A 26,166-nucleotide genomic window follows, 5' to 3' on the forward strand; every position below is an offset into this window, starting at 1 on the left:
ACTAAGAATAACTACTGCTTTATGAATCTTCGGAAAGGTCTCCTATCCGTAAAAAAGGAGGACAAGCCGAGTTTGGTAATGATAGATACTCTAAGGAAATCTCTCTTTCAAAACAACCTCCTCACTTCCACATCTAGACACCCTCGGTTATGCAAAAAAATGAAAATAGTATAAAGTTACAACTATAAGAAATGTAAAAGGAACGGAGCGAAAAGAAGGAAAGTGGCCAATCGGCGACGTCGTCTAAGCTTTCTTCTTGCCAACAACCTTAAGCTGCTGGTTCTTCTTCTTCTCACTGGTAGTATCTTTCGGCAACTCCTTAGTAAACGGCAAGAACTCTGGGTTTCCTGGCAAGTACTTCCGCAGGACCTCTGGAACATTAAATCCCTACAAAAAACAAACTAAATTAGTATTTCCAAAGATACCGTTATCATGTTAGGTCAAAAAGTACAACATACCTCCGGTGTTTGGTAATTCTCCAAAATACAGCACATGGCCCTCTCCGTAGCCGTTAACGTCGAATTCAAAGCATGAACGTACTTTTTCACCGTGTCGGTCTGCGTCTTAGCTCCATACCGAATTTCCAAGCTCCTGCTCTGATAGTCCGTACAATTGCTGCAAGAAACTAGTTCCTTATATTCACCTTGGAATGGGAACCAAGCTTCCAAATCATACTTCTTCGAAGCGGCATTATTCAACGCCCCGCTGACGATTGCAACGACACGGTACGGCAGGCCGAGGGATTGGTAAAATTCCTCGGAGTAGCTGATCATCTTGTCGAATTCCTCCCAGGACTTTTCGGGATCGCAGAGAACGAATTGTTCAACTTTTTCAAACTGGTGGACACGGAAGATACCCCAGGCGTCTTTGCCGTGAGAGCCAGCTTCACGACGGTAGCAGCTGGAGAAGCCGGCATAGCGTTTTGGAACATCGGCAGTGGTGAACCATTCGTCGGCGTGCAGGGCAGAGATGGGCTGCTCAGAAGTGGCGATGAGATATTTCTCATCGTCACCGTCGACGACCTTGTACAGTTCCTCATCGAATTGCTCGAGCTGTGCGGTCTTGGCCATGTATTCCTTATTCATGAACTGTGGAGTAGAAATCGGAGTGTAGCCTTTGTTCATCAGGAATTCGAGACCATAGTTGATGAGTGCCTGGTTGAGAAGAAGACCCCACATCTTCAAGAAGTATCCCCTGTGACCAACGATCTTGGCTCCGCGCTCTGGATCGTAGCCATCAAGTCTTGTTAGGACCTCATGGTGGGAGAGAATTCCGTCCTTCGCCTCGACAGTGGTGCCTTCGGGTTTCCATTCTCGTATTAAAGCGTTGTTGTCCTCATTATCACTGACGGGGACGCTGTCGTGGACAATGTTGCCAATGGTAGCGAGCTTTCGGTTGAGATCCGCTTCGGCTTGTTTGGCGACAACTTCCAATTCTTTCTTCTCCTTTTCCAAGGAGATCTTTAGTTGGAGGAATTCGGTGGCATCTTCCTTGGCCTAGATAAATACCTCTCCTTTCGCATTAGTAACCGGCAGCCTTGACCATACAGACCACAGGGCAAGAAAGGGTAAACCACCTTCTTGCGAAGTCCAATTTGCTTCTGGGCATCATTGATTTTTGCGCCAGTCTGAGTAACGGCGTAGGTAGCTATCCCCCAGCAAATTAGCACCTGGTTCCCACGAACGACAGCACCAGACGATCCTACCTTCCCGAGAAGCCTTGAAGAGTGCAATAATAACATCGACATCCTCAACTGGCTTATGTCTCCTTCGCTGCGACTCACGGATCGCCTCTGGATCGCCGCCACGTTCCTGTAAGAGCGAATGAGTATAATCCGGGGTAAAAGCGAATGTATCGCTCGAGAAGAAAGAAAAATTCGTACAGTGATGAATGAATTGACGTCGAGCATATTGTCTTGCGCTTGTAGTAAAGCTTTCGTCTGATTAAAAGTCGTTAGTATTGAGAGAAAAAAACGCAATCTGCAATGCAACTGCATGCAAAAGTCGCGCAAGCCATAAACGAGATAAACCCACATTACGAGAAAGAACTTATATCGACTTCTAAATCCCGTGAGAATTCAAAATTCTAACCAATTAAACCGGTAACTGTTTTAATCAAGCGTTTCTTTTGCGACCCGAAAGGTTGGGAATGTATGCTAGTTTGAAGCGATGGTGATGGTGATTCGATGGAAGTGAAAGCAAGAAGAAGAAAGAGGTAACTGAACAGAGGGGCGAGCTTTCCCCACCAAATAAAATGGAGGGGCATTTGCTCACACTTTCTCGTTCGCTTTGACTCAACGCAGAGCCTAACGTTTTACCCGCGCGTCTAAATACACGCTTGCCATTTCGGGATATTTGCCGCTCCGTCCAATTACCTCGGATTCAATTAACACCCAACCGCCATTGAACTTCCGAATCAGACAAACTCCAAAACTCCTCCTCAACCTCCCGTTCACGATATAGGCCGTCTCTTCATACATAAGGTATACCTCTTAGATACTATGCTATACGTATTCAATTTCAATCGCTAACCGAATTTGATTGTAGAAACCACGATGGCCGGCGGACATGGCCCTCGGCCTCATGGCGGACACCCAATTCACATCCACCCTGCCCGACCTCTGTACCGAATCTTCGCGACAGGACTAGGCGCTAGCATGTGGTTCTTCGTACGTTATTCATCGTTTCTCCGATACATACACATCAACGAGTACTAACGAGGTTATCTTGGGTTAAAACAGTTGATGTACAGAGCGAAGAAGGATGGCGCAGTACTACTCGGATTGAGGCACCCGTTCGACCATTAAACTTGGCATTTGCTCTGAAGGGAACTGGCGGCTTGGATGTATAGACCCGGAGGCCTGCGATTCTCTTCAAGACAGGGCCGACAACGAGAATGGAGAGGAGGGGCCAACGAAGGAACCAAGATACCATCATCTGGAACCCAAGTCCGAAACGATATATAATTGTACATTTAACTATTTTTGGGATAAAGAGAACAAAAGAAGCTTTTCAGCGAAGATTTCCGAATAACCGGGAACATACACCGTCCGAATTCGACAATAGAGAAAGCTTGGAGGAATGAACAGAACTTCCCGACCGTATAATCCAAACAAGAAACACAAGGACGATACAAATCCCCAGGCGGAATCCTAAAATGCAAGTTGCTTCCATTCAAGTAAATACTAATACGCCATGAATCATTCCGCCAACTCATCGAAATAAGATATACTAAAACGGAACCAACGGAACGAATGAACACGCTGCCCACACCAATATATAGATAGCAAGCATTGAAACAAAAAGATTCCGCCTTTTATGCACCGCCCGCAATACTCAAATCCCGAATCTCCTGCAATACTTGCTCAACTCTAGAATCTAATTGTCCCTGTGCATACTCCTCTCGTGTATTTGCATCTAAATACTGCTGTACCTGTGCCATCCGCGAATATGCCTCTGCGCAGAATCTTAATTGGATTTTGACGAGTGCTTCGAAGGAAGGGTCGAGGTATGGTACTCTCAGTTCGATTAGCTTTGGAAGTTCGGTCTGGAGTTGTTCGTTCAGGGCTTCGTAGATTTCTTTGGCCATCTGAGCCTCTTTTTCCGCCTGTTTTAAAGATTCAATCGGTTAGTCACGAAGCAAAGTGAATTTGTTCGATATAACGTACCCTCGGCAGTTTTGTCGGGTCCTGATCTGGCTTCTCGACAAGCTTCTTCACCTTATTCCGTAGGGCATCATAATCAAGCAGCTTGTTGTTGCGCTTCTTGATACCTATTCCACTACATTAGCATGATCCCCTTCCGGCAAAAATTAAGTAAAAAAGACCTACACTCATTAATATCCGGAAAATAAGCACAAAACCTCGAAATAGGTTCCAAAACCGTCGTTCTGTAAGGCCCATCCAAAGCCTTAATAGTCTCAACATCCAACTCCTCCACTGCCTGCCTATAACTCCGACTAACTCCATCCCTGGCTCCGCTATCCCCATAAAACGAATCGATAGTTTCCGCAATACGCATTTGCGAAGCGGTCATGGCACGTAGAGAGTCCAGGTATCCCTTTGCTTCCTTCTGGAGGTTATTTGCTGCAGCTTCCATGACTCGGAAACGACGTTCCTCGACTTCGTATTCGCGGTCGTTGGTGCGTTCTATTTGACCGGCCTTCATCATGACTTGGGTCGTTGCCCTGTTGACGGTTTTCTTGAAGCCTGTGGACATCATTATTATCATTATTATATTGTTTTAAAAAAAGGGACAAAGAAAGTGAGAGTAGGATGGTGAAAGCGACGTACCTGCCCAACTCATCTTGACGGTAGTTTAACGAGACGAGGCTCTTATCTTTCGTAGATCGGTGGGACGTGGAAGGAGAGGATGGGTGATGTGTAGACGTATGGAAGAGTGCGATGTTAACGTTGGGAGCGGAAGTGCGATGCTTTGAGTGGGTATGAGATGAGGATGGCGATGTTGGCTTCTTGAATAACGGTAAATCAGACGCCACGAGCTACTCAAGTACGACTGTGTTGCGGCAGCGCGGGGTGGACCGGATCAGCGTGGAAGCAATTAATCGGCTCGTTCGAGTTCCGAAGATATCAAGATGTGAGGTTTGAAATTTGAAATTTGACGAGGGAGATAAGGTAAGAAGAATGGGAGAGAAAAAGGGCAAAGCGGGTCAGCTTTGTTTTAGCCAATGTGGTTTGGTTGGGTTTCTCGGAATACGGAAGCAAGCAAGGTATCACCAACAAAGGCATGACGTTGGCCCCTGCAATAGCTTCCTTGGCTGAGCCACCCCTCCGCTGTGCGACGAGGCGCAGTCCACCCAAGCGGCGAAGCTGACGATGATAAAACATTAGAATTGAAGATCTGGAATTTTGACAGATGCTAACTTTATTCTTTATCTTTTTCTTATTATTATTTGCGAACCCAGTCTATATATCCTCGGAGCTGGTTATAATCATCATCTTTGATTACCTAATTCTTGTGCGACAATATGTTGGATTTTGGGCTACCAACACAGTCACACATACAGGAGTCGAGGCTGCGAGATTTAAATTTAGTGAATGATATACCCCGTCTCAAACACCCCTCAGCCGCAGATGCTAAATAAAAAGCCAAACAATCGATGCGATGTCTACATTCCAAAGGATTTTGAGACCAAGACGCCCCACTCATCGTACAGGGAAAAAAGACTACAACTCTATAGTGATCTGGATACAAAATGTTGAGGCAGATCGAGCTTCGTAGTCTTCTCGACAGCTCAACTCAAGCCCGTTTTGCCTCCCAGACCACTCGGGATCATGTATCAAGCAAGCAAGTACCTCAGGTTCATGATTACTAATTCTTGAGTTTCTTCATCTTGATCGAAACCAGAGCAATCCGAGGTACCGGTACGTGCCCCAGTTAGATACCATGCATATGCATCTACATGGTAACAAGATCTAGATCCCATTTGCACAAATAACACTCGGCACTATGGTAAATCGATAAAGATAGCTCCCGCAGATCGGGATCGATAATTCCATTATTAAGGAATTTGAATGCAGGTTTCTGGTAGGTTTATTAGTTGTTCTCATACCTAGGGGCTAACAAAAAGCCCCACTTCTGTGGAGTGATTTGCCTTTCTCGTGCAGAAAGAACTCCCCTTCGATGTATCGATGCTCATGATATCATTACGTTCTCCAATCTTGCAATGGGGTTAGTTGGGGTCCTATAGCATGCATGCAATATTACTACAGCCTTGTCCAACAAGATCTTAAAATCGAGATATAAAAACCAGATATCCTCACCTTAAATATTCATCATTGTCCTTCCTTGCTTTTCACGCCCCGTCCTAATATATCGATTTCAGCTTACCAAATACTCGAGCTCTGCTGCCACAAAAAAGGCTTCGAAGAACCGCAACCGACTATAAAATAATGCCTACCAAAATTTTCGGCGGGTGATTTTTTGAATTTAATTGTCAAGTCAATTGAGCTTTCAACACACTGCCTCCATTGGACCCGGGAGCGTACATACGCACCGGTGCTAGAGCTCTCGAACTTGATCAATCCAAGGGCTTTCTACCAGCACCACCTTGAAAAAATATTATATCCCCATCCTCTAACCCAAACCTTCCTCCCCACTTTGGATTTGTCCAAAAATAGAGGCCTGGTCCGGAACACGGACGATGAACAGCTCAAACAAAATTCGAGGAGTTCGGCCATGTCGAAGAGGCGGCAAGATTCCCAGCTTCTCTCCATATAATAGACTACACGTATATATACTAACCCCAAATATTAAATAACTCAGATAATCATGAAAGACCGAGGCACCAATCGATCTCGAGGATTCGGTACAATCAAATATTTAGACGAAACGGACGCTCAAATTGCTATGGACGTTATGAATGGTGCAGAGTAAGTCCCTCCGCGTGAATACTGCTGTAGCAGCAGAAGATTTTAGTATCCTGTGTCGTGTTGCAGATTCACTTCTAGAATTCTACTAAAGGGCACCGAGTCTGCTCAAGACTGCGAAATATTTCACCGGCCTCGAGACTACTTGAAAAACTTTATTCCTATGGCCCGCTGAACTTCATGTCACAATAGCTCTAACAAAATATCGACAGTTCAAATTACTATACACCGAGGGAAATCTTAAAAACAGCTGTCTTTAATTCTTTCCCCAATGTACTTTTTGATTCTTTTTTGTCCCATAACCTATTTCAATTGGTCCCTCCAAGGTATACCATATCATGTATAAACAAAGAATCCCTCCCAACGACGCCATTTTACCACAGTCAAAAGGACAAATGAAAGGAGAGAAAGGAAAGGGAAAAATAAGAGTTACCGAGTATTTACAAAATCCAAGTTGCTCACGCGGCATGTGTCTGATGCCATCATTAATGAGGACCCAGGATGCTTAAAAACAAAAAGAAACAGGTTCGTCTAAAACGTTAGTAATGAAGCTCACGACGGGCCATTTGCAAAGAGTGTATCCTTAACGACAGAAAACCAAAACGAAAGTAGAAGGAAGGGAACTATTAAGCCGGGCTGAAAGGGGACAATTGATCAATCGTCCGACGTGGAGGTTGCCTTGTAAAGAATTGTACTGACGTACTATACAGTCATTGTCAGCATATGCGACTGTACTCTGTAAGAATGGAGTGTGGGAGGTACTGACCTTCTTCTTATATCTTGTAGTCGCACTAATTGCCAGCACTTGGTTCCTGATCGAACTCGTCGCCAGATGATTCAAAACAACATGGTTCGGAATAGGTAGAACACTACTATCATCGCGTATCGTATTCGCACCGTTCAATATGACCTTGCTAAGGATCATAGGCAACGATGGCGGCGGCGGTAACTGCGAATCAAAGTTTCTACCGTACTGCTCCTGTTTTTCTTCCAGGTCTTCCAAAAATGCTGGAATTTCAGAGGTATACCGTCTGGCAGGTTGAACTTGAGTTTGTATGAACGAGTTATTGGTGCTATTAAGCATATTTTGAGGTGGTTCCGGTGCTCTTTCTGCGGAAACGGTGGATAATTGGCGTTCGAGGGGTGGCATATCATCTGCTATTACTTCAATGTAGTTTACTAAAATACCGGCAGAATCGACGGCGGTTGGATATGCATCCGAAATCCTCATTTGGCCGTCAACCAAGAATTTTAGATGATGGGTACCAGGTGGTAACGGTACGACGGTGAATAGATGTCCCTCGGTTCTAGTGAGTCTGAACTTTTTCTTCCAGCCGGAGAATGAACCTGTAACATAAACTTTCTTTCCTCCTTCGGTCCATTCGATGGTTGTAGGGATGGCTTTTGTGTCGTCAATGTTCATCTCGTCGAGTTCAACGGTATCAACTGTTGTGGCGCTGCCAAAGCTATTACGTCGACGGGATGGAGCAGGCACATCGACGCTAATAATTGTGTCTATTTTATCCGGAACACTAGGATCCTGGATGGACATTTTGGGAATAGAAGCACCGGAGATATCCATTATCCGTAGAGGGGACGGGTCCACAGATGGTGTGGCCGAGATACTTATGTCGAGTAGCTTTTCGGCAGCAATGGAAGGGGTAGTAGACCCCCTGGTGGATGGTATATCGGCACTGAGCAAGACCCCGTGATCTTGAGTGGTAGATGTAGTGGGAGCAGCCTTAAGAGGGGCAGTTGAGAGGCTGTTCTTCCTCTGTGGCGGGCGGCGGGTATGGTGGGTTCCTGAGGAGTGGGGGAAATGGTGATGGTGGGACCGATCAGACCTTGAGGAGCTGGAACTACCAGGCTGCGAGCCAGTCAGGCCGGACTGGCCCTCCTGAGATTGAGCGTTTCCCATCTTGTCTTGTCTTTCCCTGTCTTGTCTTGTAGAATCCAAGTGGAGACTGCAGAGGAGATAGTGGTCTGTGAGCTGGTTAGCTGTTGAGCTGTCGAGCTGGTGGGAAGTTTAACGTTGACGAGCTTTGGTTGGGTTTGGATTGTTGTGGTTGGGCTTGGCGCGCACTTCATCAAACCAAACTCGAATGTTTTCACGACATTGGAATAGCATTCAATTCTAGAGATATCGTCTGTAGCATTGATAGAAAGGTACTTCATCTGCAAGCCACTATCCTAGTGCTTGGTGGGAGAGGGGAGGGGCAAATGCAATATACGGTTTATATGCAATGGCTAGTGCCGGTCTGGTATAAGTAATATGCAGGCCAGCACAGAGTAGCATCTGAATTCGATATAAAAGCTGCAGCTAATGATGTAAACTAAGGAACAGACGCTTAAAAAAATAAAAAAATAAAAAAATTTAAATCTCGGTTTAAATTCCAATTCGCGGTTCTCTTTTTAATTACAAATGCATGTCCTGCTTATTCCTACCGAGAGCGAAGAAAGATAAAAGTGCTGCGTCGAGACCAGGCTTCGGGGTTGTTCCGAGCATATGCACGCGGCCTCAATCGAGACAATTCCATTCCTTAGACCATAATACACAACTTCACCACACCATCATCCGTCGAAAGCAAGACCGGGAAGCAGGCAGGAAGGAAGGTCGGATGGATCTTACCGTCTCCGAGGCCCGTCCGAGCCCGTTCTTAGCTTTAAACAACCAATCAACCAATTACGTATACAAACAGGAATCTAAACGGAAATGACGGTGGGCGACATCTTCCTTGTGCCGCTGCGGTTCGGGTTGACGGTCTTTTTGTTTTTGATATCACCTCTAACAGCATTGCTGGTCTATTTTTTCGGCTTGACCGTGAATATCCTCCAGCTGCCACTGTGGCTAGTGCAGAAAGTTGAAGTAAGCATATTCAATTCAATCCATAACATATTATAATAGAAAAAGTGATTATGTATTGCGGCAATTTGCTAATAAAATACGCCATGGAACACAGGTCTTATACATCTACTTGGGAATAGCAGCGCTGGCCGGGTTATCCCTCGGCCTCATCTTCGCATTCTTCTCCTCGTTCATTTTCTCCACCCTCAGCCTTGACCACCGCCGTCTTGACGATGAAACTAGTCCAAAACACGCTCCCGTGCCGTCAGACAAAACCGGGGTGTCTCCCATGCTCAAAGACCCGTTGTTTGGGTCAAAGGGGGTTCATCGCAAGTTTAATCTAGGACAGGCGGAAACATCCTCACTTGGTTCGACATCCTTATCACCTGATTTGATATCGCCGGTGTTTAGGGGGGAGATTGCAATCGGGAGACAGCGGATATTCCCGATAATGGAAGAAGAGGACGAGCACGAAGATGATATCAAAGGGAGAAAGGGCAGGAATAAGAAGAGATTTTAGAATATCCAAGCAATTAACTCGCTTGAGCTGTGCATGCTGGATATGAGCCTCCTGGAGCATCTCGAGGCCAGCCAGCTTAAACTACCGCTGCCAACGCAAAACTTTACCACCGCCGCGTGCACGACGATTTTCTATAAAACCTACAATGAGATATATTTAACTTGCAAGGTGTTTCCTATTTCAACTGGGAGACAATTGTTTGCATCTTACAATGCCGTAAAACTTAGTAGAGGTGGATTAAACGCCGTCTCAAGCTTACGCTCATGAGCACACCCCGGTCGACACAAGCGCGAAACTGCGAGTCGATAGCCCACCATGGTCGATATTAATCTTGCTAAGGATGACGTTCAAATTCTACAGGCAATGCTATGGCTTACTCGCCCTTCCCATCCTAACCCGGATGCAGATATGGAAGACGTTGTCTTTGTTGCCATCGACTCGGAGAACGCTAACGGGATCACCAAACGCGATGCGCTCGAATACGTCAATTCACAAATCGGATTCGCAATTCTCGATGCTAAAGACCTCCCGAGCTCGACTTCACCAATAGTAGATATCCCCAACCTACAACATCGCCACCGGGACTTCGAAATATCGCAAAAAGGTATCTCAAAGATTTCCTTTCGGAGACTCACTCAATGCATATACGATACGGGAGCAGATAATCGAAAAAATCCAGAAATCTCACAATACCATTATTATCGGGCGCGGTATGCATTCGGATCTACAGGGCTTGTACAGGTTTAACACTGAATCTTCGAAGTATCGATTTCTTGGTACTCAGCGGATTGCTAGCCGTGTTCTTCCTCTCGTCGATAAAAACATGAACGCAAATTTAAACATCAGTCTTCGCCATCTTTTGAACCATTTCACCTACCCCTTTACTAGACTTCATTGTGTAGGAAATGATGCGAACCCCACCTTACGCATTCTTTTAGCCCTCGCGGCTTGTCCCTTGAAAAATGAACCTCTAGATTCTCATCAAGAAGAATTAGTCAAGAAGCTCAAGACGATATCGTATGCCCTCTACCCCCTCTGAAGCCTTCCTCTCGTGGTGTTGGGTTCGCTCTAACCAAAGGACAAAAAGGACAGAAGATAGAAAAAGCACGCGCAGAAAAGGTGAAAAGGTTGGAGGAAATTTTGGCAGTACTAGCAGCTATAATCCTGGAGAGTAAAGAAAAAGAAGCATAAGCTCCTCCGCTACCTGTTAGCTGCCGGCGTGGAAGTCCTTATTTCTATCCCACACCGGAGGCTCCTATTTATGCTCCGTGGCCTCCCCTGTCCCTTGGGTTCGAGGTTACCTCGGAGTGTATGTATGTACGTACGCTGTGAGCAAATAGCTTCACACCTTAAACGCTTTATAAAACGTATTATGATTCAAAAACGATCCTCAAAGCCCCTTCGGAACCCTGCACGTTCACTTCCAAGACCTCATTTATAATATAATTTGGTTTTGTGTTGGAAGGAAACCCCGCCAGCAACTGCCCTGTTGAAACTGAGCTTATCGATATCGCATAGCCGGCATGCAAACGCTCGTCATGTCATCCGTGGACGCACGCGATGCTCTGCACACTCGTAATGGACTACCTTGTCCATCTTCATTCAAGGCCATGACAAAATCTAATCGAAATCTGTTAAAAATCTTGAGCTATCAAGTTGGGAAACAAAACATCAAATTGACATCAGAGCAGTCCGGAGTCGAGTCTGGAGAATGACGTTTGCGTGGGTCATTCGCCACGAGTGCTTTTGCGTAAGGAAAAAAAAAAAAAAAAAAGCAGGGAACCGAATCGAAATCGACCAAACGAATTAGAGAACAAGGTCTGAGGGACCCTGTCGAAGAATGCAAGCTAAGATCCATTCGATTCGAGGTTGATACCTGCAGGACAGCTGGTCGGTCGAGAAATCTCTGCATCAGACTGTGTGTCCGCAATGAGGAGGAGTTTAATGGCAGTCGTTGTTACAGGTTACATGTGATAGTACGCTGTTCTACTCTCAGAAGCCCCACTAGGAAATATTAACTTAAACCCTCGTTTGACCACTTTCTCCCTCTCTCTTCCTCCTTCTCTCCTCCATTATCAACTATCAACAGTACCAACCTTTCATACACCAGTCAATACTTCAGAAGCTCTCTTGTTTCTATCTCATCCACCACATAAACACCAGACAAAATGGCATTCCAGGAAAGGCTACAGGTATATTCTTGCTCCCATCTGGCTCCCATCAACCCCGCTGTACCGGTGGATTGAAGACTATTCTAGTGATGTCTTGTGCATGCCCTTCAATATCTTCTCTACACCACAGCTTCTTATTCTCTCTCGATATGGATCCTCTAACAGTTCGTAGGCTCAATTCCAGAGCGGTGTCACCCAATTTGACAAGGAGGTTCGTTCTCTCTCTCGCTTGCTCATATCCGTGTACATCTCGTGCCCTGCTAACTCCCATGTCTAGCTCTCCAAATACCCCTATCTCGTTAACTTCGAGAAGCAAACAAGTCCGTTCCCTTATAACTACCTTACCATTTTCCTCTACTATTCACCGAGTCCTAACCTATGTTTTCTTGCAAATGACAGATGTTCCAAAGACATACGTCATTGGAGGCGTCGGGTGAGCAAATACTCTATTCGTAACCCCTCCCAAAACACCCCTGCTAATTTGTTATCTTGTAGCTTTTTGTACTTCGTCTTGATCTTCTTCAACTTGGGAGGCCAACTGCTTGTCAACCTCGCTGGCTTCATCATTCCTGCCTACTACTCTCTTCAGGTAGATTTTTCCTTCCCTTTTTTTTTTTTTTTTTTGTTTATCTGCATCTCGATCTACCCGAAAAAAATTCGGACTAGGGGATACGAGATAAGGGTATCGGTGAAGTGCTTAACACTAACATTCGAGCTTTCCTCTATTAGGCTCTATTCACCACCCAACAAGCTGACGACACCCAATGGTTGACCTACTGGGTTTGCTTCTCCTTCCTCAGGTAAAAAGCCCCTTACTCTACCGAGACTTTTAGGCGAAAGAGCGAATATCCCCTCCCTCTACGTCACATGATCTCCGAACCGGGAAGCTTGAACCTCTCCTCTGCAGCAAAAATACTAACCACCTTTCTTTTATAATTTTTAGTGTCCTTGAAGCCGGTCTCGACCTCACCTACTGGTTCCCATTCTACTACCTCTTCAAGTTCGCCTTCATCCTCTGGCTCGCCCTCCCACAGTTCAGCGGTGCCCAGATCATCTTCCGCAACGCTCTTTACCCACTCTTCGCCCGCTACTTCAAGGCCCACGGCTCTGGATCTGCCAGCTTCCGTGCTAAGGCCGATGCTGCTGAGAAGCCACACGCCAATTAAATTATAATATCTTAAAAAAACGGGCGAAGTGCACGGCGACTTGGCAAGGAATGAAGGTGGGGGGAATAATGGAGAGTGGGTTATAAGTACAAAAATGCCAACGCTGTACTTGTATAACCCTTCGTTTTCGTTCTTTCTGATTGAAGAAACTCCATTACCCTGACGAAGAATTTCTCCTTCCCAGCCCTTTTTTCTCTTGTCCGATCGAAAGCTACTACATGTGATAAACACTGGACGGTACAAAAACTCCCTTGGCTTTTTTTTCCCTTACTACTCTTTTTGGCCTATTTTTTTTTTTTACTACTTTTCTTTCCTTTTTTCTTGAACACATACATACCCATTGTCGTTTATCTGCGGTTCTTCTGTTTTATCTGGCCTTTTGTGTAACCGTATGGAAAAAAAATTCCCGACGTTCTCTCTTCCTTTTTACTCTATAGGATTTTGGTAGTAGCCTCGTATGGTTCGAATTGATTCTACCTTTTTTTTTTTTTTTGAATGTCAAGTGCTTAGGATACTAGTACTACTAGTGTTCTTTCCTCAAAAATTCCGTAAACCTACTAAATAATATCCCTCATTCTGATAATTGTGATTCACCAGAGGTTGTATTTTGCACACACTTGTATTTTTTTTATATATCAACGGTCGGCCATGCATGCACGACTCAAAGCATAAGACATGTCAACGTGCATGGCATTCTTCGATATTGATAAAAAGTAGAGGAGGGGGGAGGGGTTAAAGGCCAAGCTGGCATCATTTATCGATATCGTTTTATATGCAGCTGAAGGTATACTTCGGGGGATACCAGGGGTATGCAATTTTTTCAATGGGTTTGCATGTTACCCCGCTGTAGCGCTGGCTGTACAATGCGTCTTCTGAGTACTCAGTTTTATGCACGAAGACAAACCCGGCAGCTTGGAAGATAGATTCGATGCCAATGATCGATCCGGTGGGTTACTAGGTATGCTAAAGGGAAAGAAAGCGGGAACTTTTTTTTCCAACCGAAAAAGATATATATATCGTACGATCGTGGCTAGCGGCTGGCGTCAAGGCTAGATCGTGGCCCCAGGAGGTTTCCCTAGCTTTACCTCACTGCTTAGTCTTGTGTTCTCACTGCTATAATTTCAACATACTTATGTCTGCATATCCATGAAAGCCTATATACTCGAGATTTGTTTACTTGGAATGGGTGCTATGTTTATAAGAGAAATAGCATGGGTAATTTTAATCGACATCTCGATATTTGATTTAGATTCCCCCTTCCTCTACCATCGAAGGCCCGGGGGTAAGAATCTGAATTATTAGTCTATATGATTCCTTTTCATGCTATATAAATATTGGTTTCCAACATCTCAGCTTCAGCTGAGATATGTAGCTCTCTAGCTAGTTAAGAAGCTAGGTACTTTCCAGTAGCCTCAAACCGGACAGTGCGGCTGTCCTAGATAACTACTCCAGAAGCAACCCGAACAATCCTGCATTTGAAGCTCAGCTCCTACATTGATACATACTCTAGCTCTCGTGATATTCCATAACTAGCGGTGTTATATTATGCGGTTTGCTTCTAAGCATAGGTTGGGAAGTTATTCCGGAGCAGAAGGGGTTGTTTATGGATGTACCTTGTTTCATTTTGGGACTCCTGAACCTCCCAAGCAAAAAGCGCTGGCTCCCTCAAAAACCACAACACATTAGCGTTAAACTGTTTATTAGAAACATCACCAACCCGCCGTCCCACAATAGGACCTCTGACTACCCGCGACAATACCCGTTTATATAATGTTGTCGGACATTCCGTAAGTGCTCCTTTCAAGTAAATCAGGCCGGCTTTCTCTCAAGCAACTTGGCTTAACAGTGCAGACAACGAGGCTGCTCTCAAACAGATTCGAAACAGCGAGGCATTTCCCGTCCTTTACTGGAAGAATACGAAATGCGGGGTCCTGAGATCAGTAAACCATACTTCCCATCCGACTACTTTACAAGTAGTGGAATTGTAGGAGATAGCGAACGCCCGACTGAAGATGATGATGAACGCTTAACCGTCCTCAGAGAAAAAAGAATACTCTGACTTATGGTTAAGTTTGCAAATTATGGCCCTTGGATTCAATTTGACCCCGTTGGATGCAAATTTAGTGTTTCGAAGGAGCTGAAGGCCCTATTGCAGAACAAAAATGAATCATGAAAGAACGTATGCATACTCAGACCGAAACGGAATCTCTATACGATACAAATGGCATACCCATATATCATAGCCAAGAGGCTAGCGTACGCCTAGGAACAAGAAGTTAATAGTGAATTCAATGGCATCGAATCCTCACCCGGAGCTCGAACCAGTGCCGTTAGCTAACGTTCCGTTTAACATAGATGCATATGGATTATAATATTATTTCAGATCCGGACCAAATGTTAAACCCATGGCCACTTATTACTACGTAACATATATTAGAATCAAAAGCCAGCACCTTAATTAGCCTTGTGCTATGACGCGGTTTATAAAGATTGAAAGCACAAAAACCTGGAAAGAAATCGTATAGGAACTTTGTATCCTCATTCATATATCATACCGTTCTATCATAGTCCCCAAATGCGAATTTATTCATAAGGTTACTATACTAGCTATAACCTATCTACTCTACCGGAAAAGGAATATTCTTCACTACAAATTTAACACGAATGCACGCATAGAAGAATCTCTATTTGAATACTGGATATCCAATACCATGATTTGGTTTTAATTGGGTATCGTAACAAAAATCTTATAGTAAATTAATATGTGGAATTAATACCATCCGAAGCCAATCCACCCGCTTATTTGTTATAGCCACGGTGTAAGCAGATTAATGTTTTCCAAACCTCACAGTACCTCCATCTTGTGGCGTCTGCGCACAGGATCACCCTAGCCCTACTTAGTTTTCGATCCCTCTTGCATTAATCGATACTGTTTATTCAACCTAGGATTGATATTTTAATCTTTTCACTGATTATGCCGTGAAGCTCTTGAACATATGATAGTATTTCAAGTTCCCCGGTCATAGAACTAGATTCTTACTTGAAAAAAGCATATTAGTATCTTCTAGATTTTCTAGGCTATGTATTTCCCAGGTCTTCTGGATAACAATGCGGGGTGCCCTTTCTTCGGACGTTGCTAAAAGGATCCCTCATGCAATTCGGTTTCCATAGGAATATTCGATATTCTAAAATATATATTATTATTCGAGGACCCTATGTTCCTATTATCTCTTTTCGGGCTAGATACCTTTGGCCATTCTTCTTTAAGTTTTTGTATCATCGTTTAACGTTTTTTCCTCATCGATAGAAAAAGTTGAAGTATACCTCTTGGTTAACGTTTCCGTAAGTCTTCTCTTCGCTTTTGAATTGTCAGTTATAGTACTAGTTTAATAAATGAATGTGCATGTATAGATATAGATCTTTTTTACCGGGCAGCTGAGTTCAAACATGACGCCGAAGAAATCTGGCTCGTCCGTGCCAAAGTCCGCACGGGATTTACCTTCTCGTAGCGAAAATATAAATAACGCGCCGCGCGCGAGTAATAATCCCTCGTACGACCCCGAAAAAACTGGAGAGAGAGATATTACTGGAGAGAAGGATGTCGACCTTTTAAAGTCGACCGATTCGAATGCTTTGGTGGAGGCACCTGCCGTCAAAATTCCAGAAATAACCTTGTCACCATCTCATGAGGAGTCTCAGGACAATACCTCCCCGCAAGAAATCCAACAAACCTTAGGATCTGGTAAGCCTATAAAATATATCTAGCAGACTTATTGAAGTAACTTTACCAACTAATCCTCGTATATGCCCCTAGCGCTTATAGATAGAGACCCGAATCCCTCAAAACAGCCAGACACCATGAGTGCCATAGACAGCACGAGCTCCGACGGTGGAGGCGACTCCTTGGGTGACTTCGTCGTCCCAAGTGACCACTTTTCGATAAACTACTATCATGGGCTTCCATCAAAGCCGCCCCTTTTGGCAACAACCAAGCCCCAACCACATATCAGCCCGATCGGATTTTTTGATCATCCGGTTTCTAAAACTATCCACGCAATTAGCGGGAGGCACCCTATTGTTAGTATGTGGGATTCTGGTATTTCGGACGACATCTTGGGTGTCCTTAAGCAGATGAATATAGACTGGACGAGTCTTGAAGTAGTTCATATTCCAGTCGCAACAGATCCGTCACCGGGCCCGGCAATCGTCTGGATTGGAGTAGAACCGGGTACTCTCAGCTATAGGAAAGCTGCAATAACAGCGTTGAAGTGCCAGGATGTTATCAATACGAATGGAATTGCAGATTGCTTTGTAGAAATGCGCTCTTCGGTTGTCACAAGATCCGGTGGTGGTGTTCGGTTTATCGACCTTTTCAAAGTACGAGATCGGCTCCGAGAGGAAAAAGACCCTTTCACTGCAACCCTAAGTTTCCCTATTTGCGCCAAAAAAACACTAGATGCGGTCGGGTCCGGTGGTTTTTTCTTGACTGCTGGCGGTGAGGATAAGAATATATATCTTGTTACCGCTCGCCACGTGGTCCTAGTCGAAACTTTCGAAGAAAGCAAGGTTGAATACATCAGAACCAATACGAGCCAGCCCAAAATGGAGATAGTCCGGGTTGGAAGCAACGCCCATTTACAAGAGATTGTCGGCGATATGGCTTCTGATATCAGAACTCTCGATAGGAGGATTTCGGCAATAAACAGCGCCATAGCAAATGGGACAGCTACTCCCGATGATAGGGCGCACCTACCATCCATTTTAAGCAAGGTAGTTGAGCTCAAGGATCTTCACAAATACATCAGCTCCCAATGGGGAACTGTGGAGAGCCGGGTTCTTGGAGAGCTCGTTTGGGCCCCGCCAGTAATCTTTTCCACCGAGCCGGGCCGCACCACGCTGGACCTGGCCGTCATCAAGATAGGGTCTGGGAAGCTGGATGAGCACAATTTTCTCGGGAACGTTGTCCACCTTGGCGATAAACCAACTGACGATGAAATCAACGAGATGGTTTATATGGATCCGACAAGCGCCACGTCGTTTAAAATCCCTGAGGATAGACTTGTTCGGCTCCGCGGCCAAACGCCAAAGGCGGAAGTTACCAATCCTTCTATGAAGGATTTCAACGGCGACGAGTGCACCATAGTGTTCAAACACGGTTCCAAGTCCGGAGTCACCTTCGGGAAGGCTTCCCGTGTGTCCTGTTACACACGCCGAATGTGGGAGGGTGTAGAAATCAAATCCCGTGAATGGGGGGTCGTCGGAATCGCCGCAAGGTGTCGCGGGTCTCCCGTGTTTTCAAAGGCTGGTGATTCCGGCGCATGTGTCGCCGATGCCTACAGCAGGATTAGTGGGATAATTCTTGGTGGTGCCGGTTTTAAGGAGGGGGTGGCGGATGTTACTTATGTAACACCGATACACTTCATTATGGAAGTGTTACACTCGACAAAAATGTTTCAACATGCACATCTCGATGTGAACCTTACCTAGGTAACGGCCTCCACCGTACTCTATTCCACACCTTGGCCGGGTCCTGCCTTGTCTTATTACCTTTTATTTGTTTTCTATGGCAGTTGCTCTGTCTTGTTAAACTACCTACTACGTGAAATTTAAATGGGAACTCAAGGATGGTACTCGAAGAGTAACATGGGAGACGCGAACAGACGTACGATGCATGTCTATGGCGAAAGACAAGGAGTGTTTTCTCAAGAAGGAACTTAGGTTTTAATATAGTAAAATGAAGAATGCAGAAAAGTCGGTATTATAGAAAAAGCAACAGGGCAAACCATGGGAGCCAAGAAGTAAGGCAATGGCTCCGGAGAAATTCCCAACCAAGAATACTCAAGTACTCGCGTGGGTCAAGGGGGGAGGGGACGGTAGACACCTCGCCCGGACCTCTGCAGCGGCCGTGTGGGCCCCACAAAGCTGCCGACTCCTAGGCTCGTAATCAGCCCTTTCGCATGACGCATACGCCTTCATCTCATCCCTCCTTGCCCAAATCTCGATGTATCGAAGGCGGCTCGACGAGATCATGGCAGCCTTTTTTCCGTCTTCGCCTCAGCGTTCCCTCCTGTCTGTTTATGTTAAGACAGCATCTGATATAGACTCCACCCCTTTTTTTTTGTCAAAATGGTTCAAGAAAACTCGTAAGAAGCTCATCGCGGATATGAAGGTTGCTTCCTTATTTTTAAAGTAGTAAAAGGTAAAGGGTACATGATTGGGTATCATAAGCTAGAAAAAAAAAATTTGGATTTGCCAATATCCCGTTGTCGCGTTTAGGTATCGATCAATTGCTTGCTTGCTTGGACGAAAAGGAATAATAGAAGAGAAAATAGAGCAAAGCCTGTCACCTCAATCCAAAAAAAAAAAAAAAAAAAAAGAGAGAACTCCCACTAAAACAGAAAGAAAGAAAAAAGACCACGCTTTTAGCCCCCAATCTCACTCGCTCTATTGTCGTAAACTCATCCCTTTGGTAAAGTGGGAAAAGAGAAAGAGGGTATATATACTGGCGATTTAAAGAAGGGTATCCAAGTTTAAAAAAAAGAGAATCCGTCTACTCCCCTAGCCCTTTTGTTGTTTCAAAAAAGCCAAGGGATGTATGACTCTTTATAATAGTATCGGTCTATGTCGAAAAGAACCTGCCACCCCAGTTATCCCCTTTCTGGGGGACAAAAATCTTGTAAGGAAACGGATTGTAGTCGCTGGTTGTTATCGGGGGTATATGGTCTTTATTGTTGTTTACTATATCGATGATTTTGAGGATTGTGAGTTGGAGGGCGGATTCCATATCCTTTCGGGCTTGGGTGCGTTCTAATAATATTTCTATTAGAAATATCATAACCAGTAATATGGGAAGGGACGTACGGGACTCAGTCCTAGGATATAGTAGGGTGATGTCCAGCAACCACTGTTCCCAGCATACTTCTTCATCTTTAGTGCTGAACCATGCTTTTCGCTTTTGTTTCTTTTCGAAGAATTGGACCGCTATCTGGGTTTTTGCAGAGGAAGCGCCCGGGGTGGATTCGACGGAGCGGATCATGGAAGAAGTACGGTTTTCTATCAGGGCATCGAGTTCGGAGTCATCGACTGATGGCTTTTCAGGATTTTTTTATTAGAAAATATATTCTTTTTTTTTTATATAATTGTCATGTCGAGGTTTTTGTGTGGTGGTATTTACCAACGTGAGGTCCAGGAGGTCCCTTGTTTTCGGCCGTATCGAGGGGAATAGACGGTGGAAAAAGATGGCTGCGAGGATGGCTGTATATTCGGCGATATGTAGATGTTAGTCAGATTCCTCTTTTTTGCTACGTATCGGTCGGTTCCGAGGAATTTTTTTTTCCCTTTGTCAAATTTTATGATTCGGTTGAGCTACATAATTGCAGGGATGACAAAAGCGCAGGGTGGGGGAGAGGGAAAAAAAAAACTCTGCAATGACGGACCTTTTACGACGTCTTTGGCGAACGTAGGCTCGACGACGGTGTCGAGCACGAACTCTGGCGGCCGGTTCATGATGGATTGGATGTGATAGAAGAAGACCGAATGATGATGAGAGGAAAAGAGAGAGAGGTAGAGTTTGAAAGTGAGAGGATGGAAGGAGGGAGGAGCGGTTTATGTTGAATTAGCAGGGACAGACAGACGAGGCGGGGTGGGAGCTCTGGCGGTTTCGGCGACTTTAAAATACGGTGAGGACGACCACAGGCAGCAGGACACTCGGGAAGATGAGGTTCTGAAGATGCGCGATTCGGTTCTGATATTAATAGTGCTGGTGAAGTTGGTGAGATTGTTGATACAAGTAGGTGGTTAGTTAGAGGAGGTAATGTGATTGGAAGATGTGATGGCGGGGAAGTTGAGTGGTTAAGATCTTAATCGGGACTCTTCAAAAATGGAAATAGCGAAAGGACAAACTATGGGGATCAAGCAGCGAAGCTGGTGCTCCAGAAAATTTTCCAGGTATGAATACAGTGAATAGAAAAGTAGACCGGATTAGAAGCGTAACGGCAGATAGGGTGGTAAGACTCTAGCTGTCCTCAAGGTGGTAAGTTGAGGAATAAGTTGGCCGATGATGTCGGCTGGGTCAGGCGATCCAAATATACGTAATGTCGAACCATAGGATTCCATACCCGCCTTTTCTTCCCAGTCTGGTAATTCCGAGTCAAGCAAACCATGTTGCTGTGTGTTCAGGTGCTTTTAACTAGTCCCTTCCAGCTCAACTGTTCGGAGCTTAATCCGAGATGTATGCATGTTACGAATAGGTGAACTATTCAGATAGGAAGAAGAGTAACAACAATAGTAGGTCGGTAATATTGTTTACCAAGTTGGCCGGTAAAGATCTAAGAAAGACTCTTGCTTATCAGGGCAAAAGCCTGAACCAAATACATATTGAACATCATACAAAAGTGGGTGATCGTCTGGTCGCATGTACAAGCATGCGATCATATCACATGATTCCGTGAGTGCTGTTGGAGATAAGTCAGAAAACAGGCGTACTAAATAAAACAAGTAGTAATCCGTAATATTGTATGGAATCGTAGCGAAAAGGCTCCCCCGGCAAAGTCGCGAACCATTTATAGAATATCATTGAATCTTACATTTGGGATATAAACCAGAGGCAAAGCGCAGAAGCGGATACTATCCCAAACCTCGACGCTTTTTCCACAACGGACGCACGGGAAGACCATATCGGCATGCCAGTCACATTTTCAAACCCTGCCACCCTGCCACTTAAGCTTTCGTTCAACATTCCTTCGAACGTAAGCTCAAACGTCCCTGTCGCGTTCCAATACCAACGCCCTCCCTCCGAGCCAGGACCTCTGGTGTAACTGCAACAAGGATAATTGTGAAACCGCAAAGAGAATTGTACATAGTAAATTAAAACCAAAATTAAATCATTTAACCTTCAATACCACCTATTGGCTGCTTCCCGCCTTCAATACCACCTATCGGTTGCTTCCCGCCTACGGGTGCCTTCTTCCTGGAAAGAAACAAAAAAACAACAGCCGCAATCAACGCGAGTCCACCAACTGAAGCTCCAACCGCAATTCCAATCGTAGCACCCTTGCTTAACCCTCCACTTCCGCCTCCACTCCCAGTCTCAGCTCCCGCCTGTGTAAGACCGGGAGACGTCTTCTCTGGCTGCGAAGGCTCATCAACAGGTGTAGAACCAGTCCCAGTGGTGGCCGGGGCCTCGGTAGTCGCGGCAGCGGATGTCTCCTCAGCAGATGTTGTTGGGGCCTCAGTGGTGGCCTCGGTACCGGAAGGGTGGAACGCTTAGGGGAACACCGGCGCTAACGCAGAGCTAGGAGGCAGCCTCGATGGTGGCCTCGATCTCGGTCTGGGGCATGCAGACCGGACGCAAGGAACAAAGGAAGAGACAAAGGAGGTGGCCGAACGGATGCAGGCGACGTCGGTGGCCGAACATTCGGCGGGTTCCAAGCTACCTAAAACGCAGGAGAGCTGAACAAATAAATAGAACATCAGTAACGATGCTATTATCAATTACAATAGTAGAATAGGTATTTATATTATTAGCCTACAGCGCACTCAGGGATCGAATCGAGCTGGCGCGGCAAGAGAGTAGCATTAGCGAGGGAAAGAGAAGCAGTAAAAATAATAACGGCCTTCATTTGATTGATTGATTCGTTTTAATATCTTCGATATTAAAATTAATCCGAAGTGGGTTGTCAAGAGGAAGAAGGAAGAGAACGGCGGATTAAGAAGCCGCAGTTGCTATAAAACAGGTTCGAGACTGAACGAGTGATTTTATAATTTACATAGTACTATGTGCATCATGGAAAAAAGAGTTGACTTTATAATCTAAATTGCAGATACTACCGATTATTTTGCACAAAATCTTCAAGCAAAAGGACTTAATATATATATTCGCGAAAGAACATAGAAGAGCCCTCAAAGCTTTCCTCGACCTATAGTGCTGGGCAAGTTCGAACCTCCAGTGTCCTAATGTTATATAACATCAATCGTGAGAAGACCTACCAAACGGCCCATACAATTTTGGATCAAGTGGCGAACCTCCGGTACCCCTGAGAATTATTGTTTATATTCACGGCTTCAGCCCCACCAGTGGGGGCGTGCAAGACTTTTCGAACCAACTGTGCATTGAATCGTGCAGCCTCGCGTCAGTCCAGCCAGTGTAAGCGTCTATCATCCTTGGCAGATCAGTGCAGTTCTTGGCTTTCGGGCCCAAGCGTGGACTATAAAGCTGAAATCGACCAAAGAATCGAGGCTGAAAAGATTCCCGAAGATGAGACGGGCCGAGGGCATGTCACACAAGCTGCAGGCCAAGCGTTTGCTTCCGCATAAAACCCCAAGGCAGCCGCTTTGGCTGGGCTTTGACGCTTGGGCAATGAAGGATCCAGAGGAACACAGCAGTCACTGCGGAACTACTATGGCAGACCCCCTATGAAACGATGATTTCGGGCCAGGATTGGACTCACAACTTGCATTTACTCCGCTGTGCAGCCTCAATCATCCAAACTAGTCCCGAATTCGGAGAAGATCTGATATATGTACAGGGTTGTATTTTTGTAATTCGAGCTTCACATGAGCGCATACATTGTTTGGGCCCGAAAACTCAAAAGCTCGAACCTGGGTAACCTTGTTCCATGCATTCGACTGAAGCAATGAAGGATCAAAGCGGCCAAGGGATGAAGTAGATGCTTAATACTCTGTAAATTTGATGATGGGGTTCACATCGAATGGTGCATGCTAGGATAGCAGTGTCACTTGGCGGGGTTGAACGGGTTTTGCCGCATTCCTTCCACTCTCAGAGCTTGGGGTAATCGATCGAGCCTGGGAGACTGCGGTTCGGTGATATAAATTGTGCTTGTCGACAGATCGTGGACTTTATAGCTGCGGCTTTAGATCGCAAAGAACTCTGGCGAGTGAAGCAGCCTAGACACCTTTTCCCACCTCCTGGCTTGCAACAGGTACACCGTAGCCTTTCTTTTTAAAAGAAAACCTTTTCCTTGATCCTCACATCATAATGCCTGATTTACTTTCAACTGTCGCGATCCTTTTGTTCCTTCGTCTCTCTCTCTGCGGCGGACTGATTGAGAATCGCGTTGCCAACGCTAAAGAGTTTGCACCATGTGGTTCTTACAGTAACAAGGACCTGCTTCAGTCATTTGCGCCTAATCCGCTTTTTGGAAGATCACCTTCGCCTCAGGTGGATTATTATTATACATGTAAAGATAGGAACGGAGATCCTCGCAAGTTTTCACATCAGATAAGTTGTTGCGAGGGAGGCGGTATGCTAATCTGAAAACAATATACTCGCAAAGAAGGACGGATGGATACTGACCACCCGGGGTATGGATATAGGAGTTTGTGCCATTGATCAAAACTGCTGCAAAAGTAGCTCGGATAACCATTGTTGTGACATTCCGGAGGACTGCTGCGGCGAAGGGTGTTGTAGGGTTGGCACAAGGTGCTGCAACGGTGTCTGTATCCCGAAGGCAGCGACGTGCTGTGGTTACCCGACTGAAGGTTGGTTTCTGCCTCTGATTCCGCGTCTAAAATGCATTTTCTTACCATTTTTCTTTTAGGAACGTGGTGCTCCGAAGGATATTCCTGCTATTACGACCTAGATGATTACAGCCCGTACTGTTGCACAAGCGAAAGCTGTCAAAACTGGGACACAGTTCATATAATCAGTGGATACGATTACGGTGTTGGACCCCCTCCGACGGAAATCACTTATATATATTACACCAGAACCGTTGTCTGGTATTATTACGTCTATTATTGGATTTATATCGTCATTCACGAAACTAGCTCTCTTACTAGCGAGCGCGTCACTACGACTTCGATCATTTCGGTGTCCGCTACAGATCCAGCTGAGGCTTCAGAGCTATTGAATTCTTCCGAAGGTGCTATAAGAGGGCACACACCTGTGCAGACCACCACTGAAATTAGAAGTGAGACTCCGCCGCCGACCCCAACTAGCGAACCTACCCCTATCGAGACAAGAATATCCGAGTCCGAGTCCGAAGAGCCTAGTTCGGCATCTGGAAGGACTACTACTGCTGCCGTTTTGCCAAAAACCACAAGCAGAGCCAGTCCGTCTTCGCCTGGAAGGTTCCCAACGCTTTCTGGGAACTCGTCTGATGCTACAGCTCAAACTGGGAGTTCCGCCGCTGGGTTGAACCGGTTGGAGCCACTTTCTCGGGTAGGTGGTGGTGGCGCAATATTGTTGAGCTTTCTGTTTGGCCTTGCTGTTTTCATTTAGTAAATTCTTTTGAATTTTTGAATTTTTTGTCTTCCATTTCCCTTAGCTGTTATTCTAGTGTTTTATTTTTCAAGAAGCTGCGTTGCGCACAACGCAAAAGACGGACTGACGTCTGGACCCTGACCCTGGAATCCATACCCAAAACGACCCGCGACCGAAAGAGGAAATTACAAAGACCGGAAGGTCCAAAGGACAAAGGAGACGAAGGTTGACAGACTGTGATGAGAAAAAGGGGGCTTTGATATAAAAATTTTATTTGAAAGAGAAAACCGAAGCTGGCATCTCAAACCTCGGCATCATTTGCGATAATAAATCTTATAATCACATCCGAAGCACACCTTTTCGCTTTGGGTAATAGAAAATCAGAACTAATAGAACGAAAACATTCAAATGCGATGCCCGCGGAAAGAAAATGTCAGTTTATCGGACAGTTCCTCAAATTTCGAAGATTTCGGAGTTCTAATATGTATGGTTCATCGAGGGGCTATGATTGTTAATTATATATTTTGGCTTTTTTAGCAACACTTTAGAAGTTGGTATTGCGTACATTTATTTCCCCTTTAAATGAAAGAATCTATAACATGCTCGCCAGTATGCTAAAGCAACTCGTCGTCGACGCACCCGACGGATGCCAAATATCTGATTACTACCGGACCAACTTTCTCTCAGCAAATTTTTTTGACCGGTATACGTAAGAAATCGTATGTAGACTAGTTCGGATATCAAGGTAATACACAAACGTCACAAGGCAAGATGAGGCACTAGTGCCTATACAGATTGATACTTAAATTGTTGCTTAATTTCTAAATACAAAACGGCGAAGACACGCAATTAA

At 45.2% G+C, this 26,166-nt stretch overlaps 12 protein-coding genes across 13 annotated transcripts; 7 read left to right on the top strand and 5 right to left on the bottom strand.

The window, feature by feature from the left end:
• Positions 1–243: 243 nt before the first annotated feature.
• DFL_002288 (uncharacterized protein) lies at positions 244–1,909 on the bottom strand (the record flags this gene model as incomplete). The annotated part of the gene is made up of 5 exons (XM_067631050.1): positions 244–387; positions 459–1,496; positions 1,577–1,647; positions 1,706–1,811; positions 1,883–1,909. The coding sequence occupies 5 exons, from the start codon at positions 1,907–1,909 to the stop codon at positions 244–246; spliced, it is 1,386 nt and encodes a 461-aa protein (XP_067493634.1).
• A 75-nt stretch (positions 1,910–1,984) lies between these two features.
• Positions 1,985–2,648, top strand: DFL_002289 (uncharacterized protein; the record flags this gene model as incomplete). Its single annotated transcript, XM_067631051.1, has 3 exons — positions 1,985–2,069; positions 2,463–2,482; positions 2,547–2,648. The coding sequence occupies 3 exons, from the start codon at positions 1,985–1,987 to the stop codon at positions 2,646–2,648; spliced, it is 207 nt and encodes a 68-aa protein (XP_067493635.1).
• Positions 2,649–3,315: 667 nt separating this feature from the next.
• On the bottom strand, positions 3,316–4,304 carry DFL_002290 (uncharacterized protein; the record flags this gene model as incomplete). The annotated part of the gene is made up of 4 exons (XM_067631053.1): positions 3,316–3,606; positions 3,668–3,771; positions 3,830–4,207; positions 4,292–4,304. 4 exons carry the CDS (start codon positions 4,302–4,304, stop codon positions 3,316–3,318), a joined length of 786 nt encoding a protein of 261 aa, XP_067493636.1.
• Positions 4,305–7,042: 2,738 nt separating this feature from the next.
• Positions 7,043–8,306, bottom strand: DFL_002291 (uncharacterized protein; the record flags this gene model as incomplete). Its single annotated transcript, XM_067631054.1, has 2 exons — positions 7,043–7,090; positions 7,155–8,306. The coding sequence occupies 2 exons, from the start codon at positions 8,304–8,306 to the stop codon at positions 7,043–7,045; spliced, it is 1,200 nt and encodes a 399-aa protein (XP_067493637.1).
• Positions 8,307–9,101: 795 nt separating this feature from the next.
• DFL_002292 (uncharacterized protein) lies at positions 9,102–9,753 on the top strand (the record flags this gene model as incomplete). Its single annotated transcript, XM_067631055.1, has 2 exons — positions 9,102–9,254; positions 9,349–9,753. 2 exons carry the CDS (start codon positions 9,102–9,104, stop codon positions 9,751–9,753), a joined length of 558 nt encoding a protein of 185 aa, XP_067493638.1.
• A 315-nt stretch (positions 9,754–10,068) lies between these two features.
• Positions 10,069–10,928, top strand: DFL_002293 (uncharacterized protein; the record flags this gene model as incomplete). Of its 2 annotated transcripts, none has more annotated exons than XM_067631056.1 (3): positions 10,069–10,357; positions 10,692–10,770; positions 10,841–10,928. In XM_067631056.1, 3 exons carry the CDS (start codon positions 10,069–10,071, stop codon positions 10,926–10,928), a joined length of 456 nt encoding a protein of 151 aa, XP_067493639.1. The 2 variants fall into 2 exon arrangements, with proteins under 2 accessions (XP_067493639.1, XP_067493640.1); XM_067631057.1 differs by having other exon boundaries at positions 10,846–10,852.
• Positions 10,929–11,921: 993 nt separating this feature from the next.
• DFL_002294 (uncharacterized protein) lies at positions 11,922–13,090 on the top strand (the record flags this gene model as incomplete). Its single annotated transcript, XM_067631058.1, has 7 exons — positions 11,922–11,945; positions 12,097–12,135; positions 12,202–12,244; positions 12,324–12,357; positions 12,420–12,513; positions 12,654–12,724; positions 12,868–13,090. 7 exons carry the CDS (start codon positions 11,922–11,924, stop codon positions 13,088–13,090), a joined length of 528 nt encoding a protein of 175 aa, XP_067493641.1.
• A 1,770-nt stretch (positions 13,091–14,860) lies between these two features.
• DFL_002295 (uncharacterized protein) lies at positions 14,861–15,149 on the top strand (the record flags this gene model as incomplete). Its single annotated transcript, XM_067631059.1, has 2 exons — positions 14,861–14,877; positions 14,942–15,149. The coding sequence occupies 2 exons, from the start codon at positions 14,861–14,863 to the stop codon at positions 15,147–15,149; spliced, it is 225 nt and encodes a 74-aa protein (XP_067493642.1).
• Positions 15,150–16,537: 1,388 nt separating this feature from the next.
• DFL_002296 (uncharacterized protein) lies at positions 16,538–18,577 on the top strand (the record flags this gene model as incomplete). The annotated part of the gene is made up of 2 exons (XM_067631060.1): positions 16,538–16,832; positions 16,905–18,577. The coding sequence occupies 2 exons, from the start codon at positions 16,538–16,540 to the stop codon at positions 18,575–18,577; spliced, it is 1,968 nt and encodes a 655-aa protein (XP_067493643.1).
• Positions 18,578–19,709: 1,132 nt separating this feature from the next.
• Positions 19,710–20,596, bottom strand: DFL_002297 (uncharacterized protein; the record flags this gene model as incomplete). The annotated part of the gene is made up of 4 exons (XM_067631061.1): positions 19,710–19,897; positions 19,952–20,180; positions 20,265–20,344; positions 20,527–20,596. 4 exons carry the CDS (start codon positions 20,594–20,596, stop codon positions 19,710–19,712), a joined length of 567 nt encoding a protein of 188 aa, XP_067493644.1.
• Positions 20,597–21,976: 1,380 nt separating this feature from the next.
• Positions 21,977–22,710, bottom strand: DFL_002298 (uncharacterized protein; the record flags this gene model as incomplete). Its single annotated transcript, XM_067631062.1, has 3 exons — positions 21,977–22,353; positions 22,525–22,540; positions 22,621–22,710. 3 exons carry the CDS (start codon positions 22,708–22,710, stop codon positions 21,977–21,979), a joined length of 483 nt encoding a protein of 160 aa, XP_067493645.1.
• A 1,376-nt stretch (positions 22,711–24,086) lies between these two features.
• On the top strand, positions 24,087–25,331 carry DFL_002299 (uncharacterized protein; the record flags this gene model as incomplete). Its single annotated transcript, XM_067631063.1, has 3 exons — positions 24,087–24,351; positions 24,425–24,589; positions 24,649–25,331. The coding sequence occupies 3 exons, from the start codon at positions 24,087–24,089 to the stop codon at positions 25,329–25,331; spliced, it is 1,113 nt and encodes a 370-aa protein (XP_067493646.1).
• Positions 25,332–26,166: the final 835 nt, after the last annotated feature.

This window comes from Arthrobotrys flagrans (assembly GCF_004000055.1).
Source record: "Arthrobotrys flagrans strain CBS H-5679 chromosome Unknown unitig_3, whole genome shotgun sequence".
In the NCBI taxonomy this organism is placed as follows: Eukaryota; Fungi; Ascomycota; class Orbiliomycetes; order Orbiliales; family Orbiliaceae; genus Arthrobotrys; species Arthrobotrys flagrans.